General features: G+C 59.8%; 1 protein-coding gene across 1 annotated transcript; it reads right to left on the bottom strand.

The window, feature by feature from the left end:
• Positions 1-1,035: 1,035 nt before the first annotated feature.
• On the bottom strand, positions 1,036-9,107 carry R3HCC1 (R3H domain and coiled-coil containing 1). The gene is made up of 8 exons (XM_064175448.1): positions 8,996-9,107; positions 8,245-8,374; positions 6,620-6,757; positions 5,222-6,374; positions 4,443-4,615; positions 3,487-3,557; positions 1,880-1,975; positions 1,036-1,629 (listed from the first exon to the last, which is right to left on the bottom strand). Exons 2-8 carry the CDS (start codon positions 8,337-8,339, stop codon positions 1,472-1,474), a joined length of 1,884 nt encoding a protein of 627 aa, XP_064031518.1. The 5' UTR covers positions 8,340-8,374; positions 8,996-9,107; the 3' UTR covers positions 1,036-1,471.
• Between the last annotated feature and the right edge of the window lie 5,588 nt (positions 9,108-14,695).

A 14,695-nucleotide genomic window follows, 5' to 3' on the forward strand; every position in this document is an offset into this window, starting at 1 on the left:
CTCCTCCTAAGTGATTTGTCATTGGAATGGGTTGCCCAGGGAGGTGGTTGAGGCCCCATGGCTGGAGGTGTTTGAGGCCAGGCTGGCTGAGGCTGTGGGCAGCCTGCTCTAGGGTAGGGTGTCCCTGGGCATGGCAGGGGGTTGGAACTGGCTGAGCCTTGTGGTCCCTTCCAACCCTGCCTGATTCTATGGTTCTGTGACTTCTGCCAGTGGCTAAAGCTAACAAGAAGAGGAGGCTCAGGGCAGAGCTGATTGCTGCCTGCAGCTGCCTGCAGGGAGGCTGTAGCCAGCTGGGGTTGGGCTCTGCTGCCAGGCAGGCAGGGCCAGAAGAAGGGGACCCAGGCTGAAGCTGTGGCAGGGCAGGTTGAGGCTGGAGGTGAGGAGGAAGCTCCTGGCAGAGAGAGTGATTGGCACTGGAATGGGCTGCCCAGGGAGGTGGTGCAGTGCCCATGGCTGGAGGTGTTGCAGCCAAGGCTGGCTGGGGCACTGAGTGCCATGCTCTGGTTGGTTGGGCAGGGCTGGGGGCTAGGCTGGGCTGGGTGAGCTTGGAGCTCTCTGCCACCCTTTCTGACACTCTGACTCTCTAAGTTGGACAACTCCATTTTGGTCTCAGGATGCTGAACCTGAGCTGTGGTGGATGCTCTGCTGCAGCTGCCACAAGGAGGGGGCTGGCAGCATCTCTTCACACCAGGCTCCGACTAAAATCACCACTGCCAGGCTTGGGTTTGCTTTTCCTCAGCTGTGCCTGACACTTTGAGGAGGAAGTTGTTGAGCAGGAGAGTGGTGAGAGCCTGGCAGGGGCTGCCCAGGGAGGTGGTTGAGGCCCCATGGCTGGAGGTGTTTGAGGCCAGGCTGGCTGAGGCTGTGTGCAGCCTGCTCTAGGGTAGGGTGTCCCTGGGCACGGCAGGGGGTTGGAGCTGGCTGCTCCTTGTGGTCCCTTCCAATCTTGACTGAGTCTATGATTTCCTCACCCAGACTGCCACAAACCCACTCAGGCTCCTCAGAGATCAAGCAAAGGAGGAGGCAAAACCCCCAAACCCTGAAACTTGCTTTATTCACTGCTCCTCCCTGCTGGGGAACAGCTTTAACAGTAACATTACAACCAAGTAAACATTAAACAGCTCTTTCTGTTGGTGCCTCCTGCAGATGCTCAGCTGAAGTTTGACCACCAAGATCCAATTCTCTTAACCTAATGGAATTTGAAGCTTCCAGAGCAGGCTTTATCCTTGCTATTTGCAAGGGATGAGATGAAAAGAGAGCAGGGCAAGATGCTAAGGAAGAGCTGACAGCAACCTTGGCTCTTGAGCTCAAGATTCTCATTTAAACAGCAAACTTTGTCCCTTCCCAACCTTTTCTTTCCAAGAGAGAACATCCTCATGGCAACTCAAACAGTGTTCTGCATGCAGATGAAATTTCACAGCCCTCCTCCTCCTCCAGACATCTTTGCTCTGTTTTTGAGCTTGGGATGGTTTCATTCCTCTTGCTCCAAGCTTTCTGGCAGCATCACATCCGTGCCTGAGCCACCATCAGCAGCCTGCTGCTTGTTCTTCAAGCCCAGAGCCCTGCTCACCAACCTCTTGGCCACCACAGTGTCGGTCTGAGGTCTTTCTTTTGCAAGGTGAAGGAGTTCTGGGTTGAAAAAGAGTGAAGAAACAGTAAATTAGTGCTGGTTCAGGGAGAGGTTTGGGGCTAAAGCACAGGACTGGCAGATAAAAGGTTTGGTTGCTGTTTCCTTACCTCCTGTACAGACCTAACTCAGGCGTGGGAGCAAATCCTTTCACCCCCAGCCACTCAGACACTTGTTCTTAGCTCCTCTACAGAGCTAACCCAGGACTACTGATAGTAATGTAGTAGTGATGAAGACAAGAGGTTGCCTTACTTGGCCTCTGGAGTGCCTTGGCTTTGGACTGCTTCGTGGCATGGATCAGGGGTCGGATCTTTAACGCAGGGTAGCGACGTCCCAGGGCTTGAGATGCTGCAAGGAACAAAGAGTGCTGAAATGAGAGGGGATATTGGTGGCTTTGAGGGGGAGAAAAAGCTCAGCACAGGGTCTAAGAGCAGTGAAAAGCTGAGCTGCAGCAGCTGCTGTGCTGTCATCTCAGCCAGAGAATGGCCTAAGGATGGAAGAGACCTCAGCTGCTCCAACCTGCCCATGGCAGGGACACCTCTCAGCTAGACTCAGCTGCTTCATCTCATGCAACCTGGGACTGAACATCCCCAGGAAGAAGGCAGCCACAGCCTCCCTGGGCGGCCTGGGCCAGGCTCTCACCACCCTCACACTCAACAGCTTCTTCCTGAGCTCCACTCTCAGCCTGCTCTGCCTCAGCTCCAAACCATTCCCCTGGGCCTGGCTCTAGACTCCCTCAGCAAAAGTCTCTCTGCAGCCTCCCTGCAGGATCCCTTCAGCTCTTGGCAGCAGCTCTGAGGTCCCCCTGGAGCCTTCTCCTTTCCAGGCTGCACACCCCCAGGTCCCTTGGATCATCTTCGTGGCCTCCTCTGGCCTCCCTCCAGCAGCTTCTGTGTCCTTCTCCTGGGGCCAGCAAAGCTGAAGGCAGGACTGGAGGTGAGGTCTGAGCAGAGCCAAAGGGCACAATCCCCTCTCCTGCCCTGCTGCCCACACTGCTCTGCCTGCAGCCAGCACACAGCTGCCTGCTGGGCTGCAGGAGGGCACTGCTGGCTGCTGGGGAGCTGCTCAGCACCCAACACCCCCAAGCCTCTTCCTTCAGGGCTGCAGGAGGGCACTGCTGGCCCCTGGGGAGCTGCTCAGCACCCAACACCTCCAAGCCTCTTCCTTCAGGGCTGCTCTCAACCCACTCTGCACCCAGCCTGGCCCAACCCAGCTGCAGGACCTTGCACTTGCTGAACCTCAAGACTTACTCTCCACAGCTGCACTCACTGTGGTCACCTCAGGTTTCCATCCCATGCTCCTCACATAGGAAGAGTCCCAAGGAAATATAAACCTCTTCTAAAAGCCAAAGCTGTTGTTGTTAGACTAAACCCAAGGAAGGGACAGGAGCTTCTGGACCACACACACTGCTGGAAGGAAGCCTCCCCTGGGATGGCTTTGCCCTGAGCCTGGGAGTGTTCACCCCCAAGGAGGTCACTTTGCCAGGAGGTTCAGTGACCTCTGTGCCACCCTCCCAGGGTCCCCAGGAGGTTACTGCAGGCTCACAGGAATTCTGTCCAGTTACATGAGGGGAGAAACAAAAACCTAAGCAGGACCCCAAAATTAACTCCCAGCTGCACAGCAGGGCACAAAGTCCCTCCACATGCATCCAGCTCATTACCCAGGCCAATTCAAATCCTGCTGTCCTCCCACTCCACCAGGCCAACTGCAGCTCTCCAAGCACACAGGCAGGAAGCTGTGGTGCTCCCTCACCACCCTGGGCAAGGGCTCAGCCCACATGCAGCACAGGGCAGGCACACCACAAAGCAGAGTGGCTGCAGGGAGCAGAGGAAGCCCAGCCAGGGATGGAGCCACTCTACCTGTGGACAGGCTGGAGAAGATCCCCAGGGCATGTGTGTCATCCACCCACTGGATTTTGAAGCCACTCTCACTGTAACAGAACCAGAAGAGAGCAGGAGAAGATTGACTCAGGAGAAATCAAACCCCCAAGACAGGGAAACCCTTCAGAGCCCTCTGGAGAGCAAAGCTGCTGCTGTTCAAACCACTCTGCTCAGGCACCACGAGGGGAAGGGGATGGAAACAGGGAATGCTGCAGTGGTTTGGGGTGGAAGGGACCTTAGAGGGGCCAGAGGACTGCAAGCTGTGAGGCCAGGTTGAGAGTGTTGGGATTGTTCAGCCTGGAGAGGAGAAGGCTCCAAGGAGACCTTCTCCTGGTGGCCTTTCAGGACCTAAAGAGCTGGGGACAGACTTCTGAGCAGGGCCTGTTGGGGCAGGCCAGGGGGGGATGGTTTGAGCTCAGAGAGGGAGATTCAGACTGGAGAGAAGGCAGAAATGTTTGACACGAGGGTGGGGAGAGCCTGGCCCAGGTTGTCCACAGATGTGGGAGCTGCCCCAGGCCTGGAACCACTTCAGGTCGTTTGGGGCTGGCACCAACCTGCTCGGGCTGGGGGCTGGCACCAACCTGCTCGGGCTGGGGGCTGGCACCAACCTGCTCTGGACAGGGGGCTGGCACCAACCTGCTCGGGCTGGGGGCTGGCACCAACCTGCTGACTGCAGGGAGTTGGACTGGATGAGCTTTAAAGGTCCCTTCAACCCAACCCAGTCCCTGATTCTGGTTCTATGAAGCCTGCAGGTTGCTAAGTGGGTGCATGGCAGAGCCCTGAGGACCTGGTTGGGTCCTAAATCATGCATGAACTGCAGGAAAACATCCTTAAAGGCACAGAAACTGGAGGAGAGGAGGGCATGAAGGTGAAGCAGGTTCTGTAGTGCCTTCAGGTCTGACCACTGCTGCCCCCCAGGCCCCTGAAGCACTCACTGGAAGTCTGAGAACACTTCCAACAGCTGCTCTGTCTTCATGGATGGGGAGAAGTCATAAATCTCAGTGACATGGCCAAAATCCCCCTCGTTGAGCTGGGCACTCCCATAGCTGGAATAGTCCAAGTTGAGCCTCTCAATGCTGATGTCCTTCACAGTTAAGTTCCCCACGATCTGAGAAAGGTTCAACAAAGCAACCCCAAATTAACCCCAAGGAATCACAGAACCAGGCAGGGCTGGAAGGGAGCACAAGGAGCAGGCAGTGCCAACCCCCTGCCAGGCCCAGGGACACCTCACACCAGAGCAGGCTGCACACAGCCTCAAACACCTCCAGCCATGGGGCCTCAACCACCTCCCTGGGCAACCCCTGCCAGGCTCTCACCACCCTCCTGCCCAACAGCTTCTTCCTCACCTCCAGCCTCACTCTCCCCATCTCCAGCTTTGTTCCATTCCCCCCAAGTCCTATCCCTCCCTGACAGCCTCAAAAGTCCCTCCTCAGCTTTCTTGTAGCCCCCTTGAGATCCTGCAAGGCCACAAGAAGGTCCCCTGGGAGCCTTCTCCTCTCCAGCCTGAACAGCCCCAACCCCCTCAGGCTCTGCTCAACCAGCTCCAGGTTCCACTTCACAGAGCTCCACCTTGCTCCCTGCAAACAGTTTTTGGGGCCATGCTCCTGCCAACAGGTTCAGCCTGTCCCCAGCCCAGGGACTCTCCTCCCACCTTTCCCCAGTCAGCCCCTGAGCCCCCATAAATGCCCTCCCAAGTCTCCCCCCATGGCCAAACCTCTGCCAGGAGCTCTGCAGTGCAGTCATCCTCGGGGCTGCTCCACCCAGGGCTGCCTCTGCCCTGCTCTTTCTCTCCTGCAGGCAAATGCAGCTCATCCCACAGGCCTGGAGCTTCCTTGTCCTCCTCTTCTGCCACAGGCACCTTCCCACTCTGGTTCTGCCCAGGAGCATCCACCCAGGGCTGCTTCTGCTCCTCAGCAGCTGATGGCTCTGGTTCAGGCACAGCCAAAGGCTCATTTGGGGCTTCTAGGGGGTTGTGGTCAGCCTCCAGCTGGACACCCCTGGGGCACTCTCGATCCTGGCTTTGCAGTTTGGAGGAGGCTCCCTCCTGTGTGCCAGCACTCAGAGAGTCCTTGGACACTTCTGCACCTGTCTGCAGGCTGCTGGCAGCAGCACAGCTCTTATCTTGGGCTTCCAGCAGCAGCGACACAGCAGCACTCAGCTCTGCTCCCTCGGGGCCCAGGCAGCAGCTCCTGCTGGCACCTTCCGACGGGGAGGAGGTTTCACCACGCTCCTGGGCACTGCCATCCTGCCCGGGCTGCTCCTCAGGCTGCAGCTGGCACAGGACCTCGCTACCCTCTGGGCTCACAACGCTGCCACAGCTCCCAGCTTGCTCCTCAGCTGCAGTTGGGCTTTTGTCGTGCACAGAAGGAAGGGAACCTGAGCAGTCTCTGTCCTGCCTCTCCTGCCCGCAGCTGCTCTCCCCCGCGGGGCCGCCCGCAGGAGGCTCAGCGCCGCTGCCATCGCTGCCTCCCCGAGGGCACTCTTCAGCAGGCTCCTGGTGCGCACCGAGGGGCAAGGAGACTCCATCCGAGCTACCTTCAGCCTCGCCCAGCTCCTGCTGGGCATCCCCAAGGGCAGCTGCGGGGCAGAGCTCTCCTGGCCGCGCTGCCGCTGGGCTCTCCTGCTGGCCCCACTCAGCCTTCCTGCGCATGGCCTTGGGGACGTACAAGGCTTTGTCTGGCTTCCTCCTGGGGGGCCTCTGGATCCTGCCCGACCCCACGCAGGCTCGAGGGCTGTCCCCATGCACGTCCCCTCCGTGCCGCTGCCGACTGCCTCGGCCCCCCCGGCCCCAGGGCTGCGCAGGGCGGAGCAGCCGCGGGGGGTTGCTGCTGGGCTTCTGCTCGCTGGGTCTGGGCTCGGTGGGCAGCCTGGCAGCAAGAGAAGGGCAAGGTGTGAGCTGAGGAAGGCAGGGGGCTGGGGGTGTGGGGGGAAAGAGGCAAGAGGAAAAGCATCAGATCCTGCCCACCCTGTGCTCAGCGCTGCTGAGGCCACAGCTGGAGGGGTGAGGGTGAGGGTGGGAGAGACACTGGCACAGGTTGCCCAGGGAGGCTGTGCCACAAAACCCCAGGGCAGGAGGGGCAAGAGGAGCAGGGTGGCAGGTCCCAGAGCACACCTGACAGCAGAGTAGCAGATGACAGTCCTCCTCCTCCAGCCTTCTCCCACCGAGAAGCTGCTCAGCAGATCCAGGCTCTCCACGGTGCGATGGATCAGGTACCTGAGGCGGCTGGAGAGGGGAGGGAACAGCAGCACCCTGGGGACAGAGAGGGGCCCAAGGCATCAGCAGCTGGCAGGAAGGAACAAGGAACCCAAGCATGAGTTGTTCCTCTCAGGCTGCCTGAGGGCTGCAGCAGCTCTGCTCCGAGCACAGGCTGAGAGAGTTGGGGCTCTGCAGAGGAGAAGGCTTCCAGGAGAGCTTGGAGTGGCCTGGCAGGGTCTGAAGGGGGCTCCAGGGGGGCTGGGGAGGGACTGTTGAGATGGTGTGGGAATGGCAGGAGGAGGAATCAAGTCCAAGCATCAGCCTAAGGCCACCATAGACATTAAACCCTGTCCCCAGGTGCCAGAGCCACAGGTTTCTTCAGCACCTCCAGGGCTGGGGACTCCACCACCTCCCTGCAGCCCCCAACACAAGCAGGACATGGAAGTGGTGGAGCCAGTCCAGAGGAGGCCACCAAGATGCTGAGAGGGCTGCAGCAGCTCTGCTCTGAGCACAGGCTGAGAGAGTTGGGGCTGTGCAGCCTGCAGAGGAGAAGGCTTCCAGGAGAGCTTGGAGTGGCCTGGCAGGGTCTGCAGGGGGCTGCAGGAGGGCTGGGGAGGGACTGTTGAGAAGGGCTTGGGATGGGCAGGAGGAGGAGGAATGGGTTTGGAGTGGCAGAGGGGAGATGGAAAGTGGCTGTGAGGAAGTTGTTTGCAGTGAGGGTGGTGAGAGACTGGCACAGGCTGAGGGTGGTGAGAGACTGGCATAGGTTTCCCAGGGAGGCTCAAAGCTCAGCCAGTTCCAACCCTTCTGCCACAGGCAGGGACAGCTCCCACTAGAAGAGGTCACTCAAAGCCTCATCCAACCTGGTCCTGAACACCTCCAGGGAGGTTGTGGAGCACTACCTTTAACCACATTCTGTGCTTCTGTGCTCCACAACCTCCCTGGGCAACCCTTTCCAGTGTTTCAGGTCCAGGTAACTTCAGCTTGGTGAAAGGAAAACGTTGCAGCAATCCTACAGGATGGGGTTTGCTGCCACGGGAGAGGATCCTGCCAGCAGGAAAGCCCTGACAGAGAGGGGAAGTGAAACAGTTCCACTCTGAAACTCATCAGGCTGACACTGAGCTCGGCCCAGCTGTGCCCAGCACCACCTGGATGAGGAGGTGGTGCTGCAACAGGCACCAGCACCCACAGCTACTCTGCTCGGAGGAGCACAAAGAGACTAACCCCAGCGGCGAAGCTCAGCCTGCAGAGATGCTGCCAGCCAGGCTGGAGCCCTGCAGCTTGCCAGACCTTGCAGCCATGCTCCAAACACTGCTGCACCAACCCAGCTGGAACTTCCATCCCAAGGAGCTGACACAGAACAGGAGACAAGATGCCAGTGCTCCCGAGGGGGCATGTGCCACCCACCCAGGGACTGTGCCACCCACCCAGGGACTGCAGGCAGCGGTAGGGCAGGGGTCACCCTGTGCAAAGACCCCTCTGCAGCTAGCTTATAAGGGGGGGGCAGGGTGGGAAGGTGAGCACCGAGGCTCAGCACCTACCTGTGGTGCTGCCCTTGCAGCATGAAGTGCTCCAGCTCCTCCGTGATCCTGCCCACGAACTCATCCTCGTTGGGCGACAGGAACACTCCGTCCATGCAGCGCAGCGCCAGGGTGGCAGGGAACAGGAGGCCTGGGGAGGGACGGGGAGGACGCATGGAGAGGTGGCCCCAGCGGAGATGCCCCCCATGGGCACTCGGCACACCTCCTCCTCCTCCTCCTCCTCCTCCTCCTCCAAACCTCTCACCCAGCTGCAGCCCCGACCCCGTGCGGCTCCCTGCGCCCCTCGGCACCCTGCGGAGCCGCACTGCCACGGGCACCCCCTCACCCCCCTGCCCGCTGCGCCCCCAGCCCCCTGCCGCAGCCCTCCCAGCGCTCCGCGTAGCTCCGTGCGCCCCTCGGCAGCACCCTGCGCCCCCCCCCCCCGCACCCATGCGCGGCTCTGGGCACCCCAATGCCTCCTGCTTCTCCTTCTGCCCCCTCGGCACCACCTGCTGCTTCTTCTTTGCGCCCCTCTGCCCTCCCCCTTCCATTCCCACGCACCCCCAGCACCCTGTTCCCCGTCCCCATACCCACGCACCCCAGCTCCCCGTGACCCCCCCGCAGCTCCCCGTCAATACCCTTCCCCCTCCCCCCAAATCCCCATGCACGCCCAGCACCCCTTCCTCCCCGCACCCATCCGCGGCGCCCCGCACGGCTCCGTGCGCCCCCAAACCGCCTCTCCCGGCACAACCCCACACCCCCTGCACCCTACCGGCTCGGTGGCCCCCGCTCAACGCTCCCCCCGAGGCCGCTCTCAGCGCCAGGCCGGGCCCAACGCCTCCCGCAGCTGCGGCGCCTGCGCCCGGCCCAGGGCCCTGCCCCCGCCGCGGCTCCTCCCACCGCGCAGCCCCGCCCCCGGCTCCTCCCTCAACTCCTCCCTCGGCTCCTCCCCCCGGCTCTGCGCTAGGCCTGAGGCTCCAGCCCCGGCTCCTCCCACCGGGAAGCTCCGCCCCTGCCCGGGGCTCGGCTCCTCCCTCAGCTCCTCCCTCAGCTCCTCCCTCAGCTCCTCCCTCAGCTCCTCCCTCAGCTCCTCCCTCAGCTCCTCCCTCAGCTCCTCCCTCAGCTCCTCCCTCAGCTCCTCCCTCAGCTCCGCCCCCTGGCTCCGCGCTCGGCCGCGGCCGCCGGCGCCGGCTCCTTCCCAGCGCTGCCCCCGGCCCAGCCGCGGTGCTGGCAGCCGGAGCGGGGCAGCTGCGAGGGACCCCGGGCAGGGCGGGAGGTGCGGCTAGGAAGTGCACCTGCCTGGTGCTGCCTTCCCTGAAGGCCAAGCCCTGGCCTTTGGCTGATGAGAAAAACGGCTGCTGGAGCTCCAAAGTGGAAGCTAAATCAGGCAGGTCAAGAGCCTCCAGCAGCCACATCTCCTCCCCTCTCTCTCTCGCTCCTTGCTCTGCTAAACCCTTTCCTCCTGAAGCTGAAACATCTCTTCGGGGGCAGCTTCCCTGTGCAAGTTAAATGCACGCCAAAAATCACAGAACCATAGAACCAGGCAGGGTTAGAAGGGAGCACAAGGAGCAGGCAGTGCCAACCCCTGCCATGCCCAGGGACACCCTACCCTAGAGCAGGCTGCACACAGCCTCAGCCAGCCTGGCCTCAAACACCTCCAGCCATGGGGCCTCAACCCCCTCCCTGGGCAGCCCCTGCCAGGCTCTCACCACTCTCCTGCTCAACAACTTCCTCCTCACCTCCAGCCTCACTCTCCCCACCTCCAGCTCTGCTCCATTCCCCCCACTCCTGCCACTCCCTCACAGCCTCAAAAGTCCCTCCCCAGCTTTCTTGTAGCCCACTTCATATCCTGGAAGGCCACAAGAAGGTCACCTGGGAGCCTCCTCTGCTCCAGCCTGCACAGCCCCAACTCTTTCAGTCTGTGCTCACAGCAGAGCTGCTGCAGCCTCTGAGCATCCTCCTGGACACTCTCCAGCATCTCCACAGCCCTCTTGGCCCAGGGGCTCCAGAGCTGGATGCAGGACTCCAGGTGAGGTCTCATCAGCCCTCCCTTGGACTCTCTCCAGCAGATCTCTGTCCCTCTTCAACTGGGGAGCCCCAAACAGAAGGCAGCACTCAAGGTGAGGTCTCACTCATCTTGTTCATCCCTGGCTGCCCTCGGCCATGCGTGTCCCAGCAGAGCAAGGCTGCCTCTTGCTCCAGGCACCAGGACCAAGCTTTGCTATGCAGAATCCTTCCCTGCAACATGCTCCAGCCAAGCTGCTTAGCAAGCAAAGCCTCAGGGCCCCGGGTGAGGTCTGCCTGCCCAGACCTGCAGGACAATAACCTGCCTGAGCAAAGGAGGCAGAGGTGAGCCCAAGAGGCTTCTCCCAGCAAGGCCATTTCCTCCTCCCAGCACAGCCCACCCCAGAGCTGCCTGTCCCATGCAGCACAGCAGGGTCCCACCACGCAGAAGGCAGCAGCAGCAGCCAAGTTCTGCCAGCAGCAGTTCCCACCAAGTGGTGGCATTTGGATGGTGTCCATTTAGCAGCCTGGGGCTGGTAGCCTCTTGGAGAGGACCAAAGCAGGCTCTGTCCCCACCAGCACAGCTGCGTTTGCACTGCATGGGCTGTGGGGGAGACACTCAGCAGACCACACAGGTCTCTGCTTGCTCAGCTGAGGTGCCAAGGACGGTGGAATTTCAGCCTTTGCCTTCTGGTCTTCTGCAGAAAGCATTTTTCCATGGCTCAGCTGGAGGGAGCAGCCAGCAGGTCTCTGCTGCCAACCCCGGGTGGATCTGAAACTGCAGGCCAGAAACCCACATCTCTGAACCCCCTGAGTCACTCTGGCTGCCTACTGCCTACTAAGACAAACTTCTGCCCAGAGAGACCAACAGCCACATCATCCTCAACCTCCTCAGAGGGTAGGGACCTGCAGCTGTGTCCCTGCATCCATCCCTCCTGGTCTGGGATGGTTTGGGAGTTACTTACACCCCCCCCACAATGAAATCACTCAGACTAGACTCAGCCAGCTGGAAGTTAAGGAAGGAAGCTTTATAGCCACAGCCTAGCACAGCACAGGGGCAGATACTGAGAGTGGGCTGCAAATATTAACAGCTACATACAGAGAGCACAGAATGAAGCATGGAACCAAGCAGGGGGGCAGAGAGCTCCAAGCTCACCCAGCCCAGCCTAGCCCCCAGCCCTGCCCAACCAACCAGACCATGGCACTCAGTGCCCCAGCCAGGCTTGGCTGCAACACGTCCAGCCATGGGCACTGCACCACCTCCTTGGGCAGCCCATTCCAGTGCCAATCACTCTCTCTGCCAACAACCTCCTCCTCACCTCCAGCCTCAACCTGCCCTGACACAGCTTCAGCCTCTGTTCCCTTCTTCTGTCCCTGCCTGCCTGGCAGCAGAGCCCAACCCCACCTGGCTCCAGCCTCCCTGCAGGCAGCTGCAGGCAGCAATCAGCTCTGCCCTGAGCCTCCTCTGCTGCAGGCTGCACCCCCCCAGCTCCCTCAGCCTCTCCTCACAGGGCTGTGCTCCAGGCCCCTCCCCAGCCTTGCTGCCCTGCTCTGGGCACCTTCCAGCACCTCAACATCTCTCTGCAGCTGGACCTTCTCTGCTCAGCAGCCAGGCTGCTCTGCTGGCTGCTCTCCCCTCTGCCTGCCACGCAGCTGAGAGCTCTCTCTGCCCGCACCCCACTCACTTCCATCCTCTGCCAGCTGAGAGCCATGGCACTGGCAGTCCACAGCTGCCAGGGCAGGTCGCTTGGGAATGAGGTGATAGGATGGAAGGGATAAAACCACCAACACCCAAGTGGGATTTGGGGGCCAGGATGGAAATTGTCTGCTTCACTTCTGAATGAGGGGCAGCCAAATGCACTGCACAGGCATGGGTAATGCATCCTAAACCAGTTACTCCCCCCAGAGCTGGCATTTCATTTCCACTGCAAGAATCCTTTTAAATCCATAAGGGAGGGGAAGAAAGAGGGAAAAAAAGACACAGAAAGTAAAATTTGTACAGACCTGGAAGCTTTTTCCTTCTGAAAGCAGCAGACAAAAGCACTTTTCAGGCTCTTTCCTTCAGCAGAAGCTGTACAGGGCCAAGGGGAGGATGCTGGGCAGCCCTTGGGTAACCACTTTGCCCCTGAATAAATCAGTAAGGTGATAAAATGGATCTGCTCTAGAGCTAGAGGAGGGTTAAACTTGAGGATCTTGAAGGTCTTTTCCAACCCAAATGATTCCAGGATTCTTCCAAGTGCATCATTCTTTCACTCCCACCTAATCCCACAGCAGCTATCACCTCACTGACTGCCCCAGCAGCTGGAAATACAGCAAGGTGTCCTTGCAGTGCAGCCTCCAGCCCTGGCAGCAAACAGTGGGCACCCCCAAGAGCTGCCCTCACCACCCTTGCCCACCTTCTCTTCTCCTCACCCAAGGGCTGAGCAAAGCTGGACAGCCTCAGTCCTGCTGTGATACTAAGGAAGGAAAGGGAGGACACAACCTGGTGGTCTGCTGGGCCTGAAAGGCCTCAAATCACAAGCATCATGAGACTGCAGAAGTGGGGGTGAGGGCAGCTCTGGAGGTATTCCCCCCACCAGAACTCCTCCTTTTCTTACTCAGACTGAGAAGCAACTCTCTGCCCTCTTGCACCAAGGGTTAGGACCCCTGGAATCCATCCCTTTGTAATTAAATCCTCTCCAAGCAAAAAAGGCTTCTTCAGGCAAGAAAAAAAAACCCAAACCATCACAACAAACCCCTTCAGGGGGTAAGGCTGCTCCAGGGGACAGCTCTTGAACAGCTGCTCCAGTGGGGACTTGCCTTTGAGAAGTGGCCAAGGTGGGAAAAGAGCAACCAAAGCTTCCCAAATGCAGCTGAAACACCTCCCCCCCCCCCCCGAGCAGCATTGATTCCCTCCTTAGCTGTGTGGCTGCTGTGCTGATGAGAGCTCTGCCTTTGCCTGTCACAGACAGCACTTCAGAGGCAAAGCAGCAGCCAATCCACACAGAATCAGCTCAGCCACACACACACACAGAGATTTAATTAACCTGACCCTGCCACTCAGGCTTGGTGAGCCCAGATGGGTGCAGGAGCTGCCCGAGAACAACTTTCAACCAAGAGCATCGTTACGCCCGCGGAGATCCAGCGGCAAGGAGCTCCCTCCCAAAGCAAACAGCAGCTTGCTCTGTGACAGGTCGCAGACACTTGTTGCCAAGGCCTCGCAGCGTTTAATTCGGAAGGCTTTGGTTAATTAAGCCTCATTAGTTCCACCGTCTGCAGCCTGCTCCTGCCAGCTGCCTGTGCCAGGAGGCGCCGCTAGGGGGCAGCCGCAGCCGCCTCATGGCTCAGCGCTGGACGGCTCAGGCTGGAAGGGAGCTCAAAGCTCAGCCAGGGCCAACCCCTGCCATGGGCAGGGACAGCTCTCTGCTAGCTCGGGTTGCTCAAGGAATCATCCAACCTGGCTTTCAACACCCCCAGGGAGGAGGCAGCACAACTTCCCTGTGCCAGATTCTCACTACCTGAACAACTTCTGCCTCAGCTCCACTCTAACCCTGCTCTGCCTCAGCTCCAAACCATTCCCCCTGGGCCTGGCTTTGCATCCCCTTAGCAAAAGTCTCTCTGCAGCCTTCCTGCAGGATCCCTTCAGCTCTTGGCAGCAGCTCTGAGGTCCCCCTGGAGCCTTCTCCTCTGCAGGCTGCACCCCCCCCAGCTCCCTCAGCCTGTGCTCACAGCAGAGCTGCTCCAGCCCTGGCAGCATCTTTGTGACCTCCTCTGGCCTCCCTCCAGCAGCTCTGAGTCCTCCTCCTGCTGGGGACAGCAGCACTGGAGGCAGGACTGGAGGTGAGGTCTGAGCAGAGCAGAGCCAAAGGGCACAATCCCCTCTCCTGCCCTGCTGCCCACACTGCTCTGCCTGCAGCCAGCACACAGCTGCCTGCTGGGCTGCAGGAGGGCACTGCTGGCTGCTGGGGAGCTGCTCAGCACCCAACACCCCCAAGGCTCTTCCTTCAGGGCTGCAGGAGGGCACTGCTGGCTGCTGGGGAGCTGCTCAGCACCCAACACCCCCAAGGCTCTTCCTTCAGGGCTGCAGGAGGGCACTGCTGGCTGCTGGGGAGCTGCTCAGCACCCAGCACCCCCAAGCCTCTTTCTTTAGGGCTACTCTCAACCCACTCTGCACCCAACCCAGCTGCAGGACCCAACTCCTCCTGCCATCTAGAGGCATCCTTCTCTCCAGAGCAAGCTGCTCTGCTGCATTAGATTGCTGAGCACTTGCTCCATTTCCTCACTTAAGCACCTGCTATTTCCCTCCCCCCCTACCTCCCCCTCCAAGAATCAACTGAAGGACTATTTTAAACACCACTCTGATGTGATCTGCTTCCAAGTCTGGTGGCAATTCAGCTCTAGGCTTTTCTATTTAATTTCCTCACCCAGCAAGAAGCTGCCCTTTTATTTCCCTTTCCCTGCTGTCTCACCAAAATACACTTCAAATCCT

This window comes from Pogoniulus pusillus, chromosome 42 (genome assembly GCF_015220805.1).
Source record: "Pogoniulus pusillus isolate bPogPus1 chromosome 42, bPogPus1.pri, whole genome shotgun sequence".
Classification (NCBI taxonomy): Eukaryota; Metazoa; Chordata; class Aves; order Piciformes; family Lybiidae; genus Pogoniulus; species Pogoniulus pusillus.

What these genes read in the sequence shown, in the direction of transcription:
- R3HCC1 (XM_064175448.1), bottom strand. Translation starts at nt 8,339, where the DNA reads ATGGACGGAGTGTTCCTGTCGCCCAACGAGGATGAGTTCGTGGGCAGG. An exon ending in ATCTGCTACTCTGCTGTCAG is followed by an intron (nt 6,375 to 6,619) that starts GTGTGCTCTGGG and finishes TCTTGCTGCCAG; the next exon opens with GCTGCCCACCGAGCCCAGAC. An exon ending in CAAGGCACTCCAGAGGCCAA is followed by an intron (nt 1,630 to 1,879) that starts GTAAGGCAACCT and finishes TTTTCAACCCAG; the next exon opens with AACTCCTTCACCTTGCAAAA.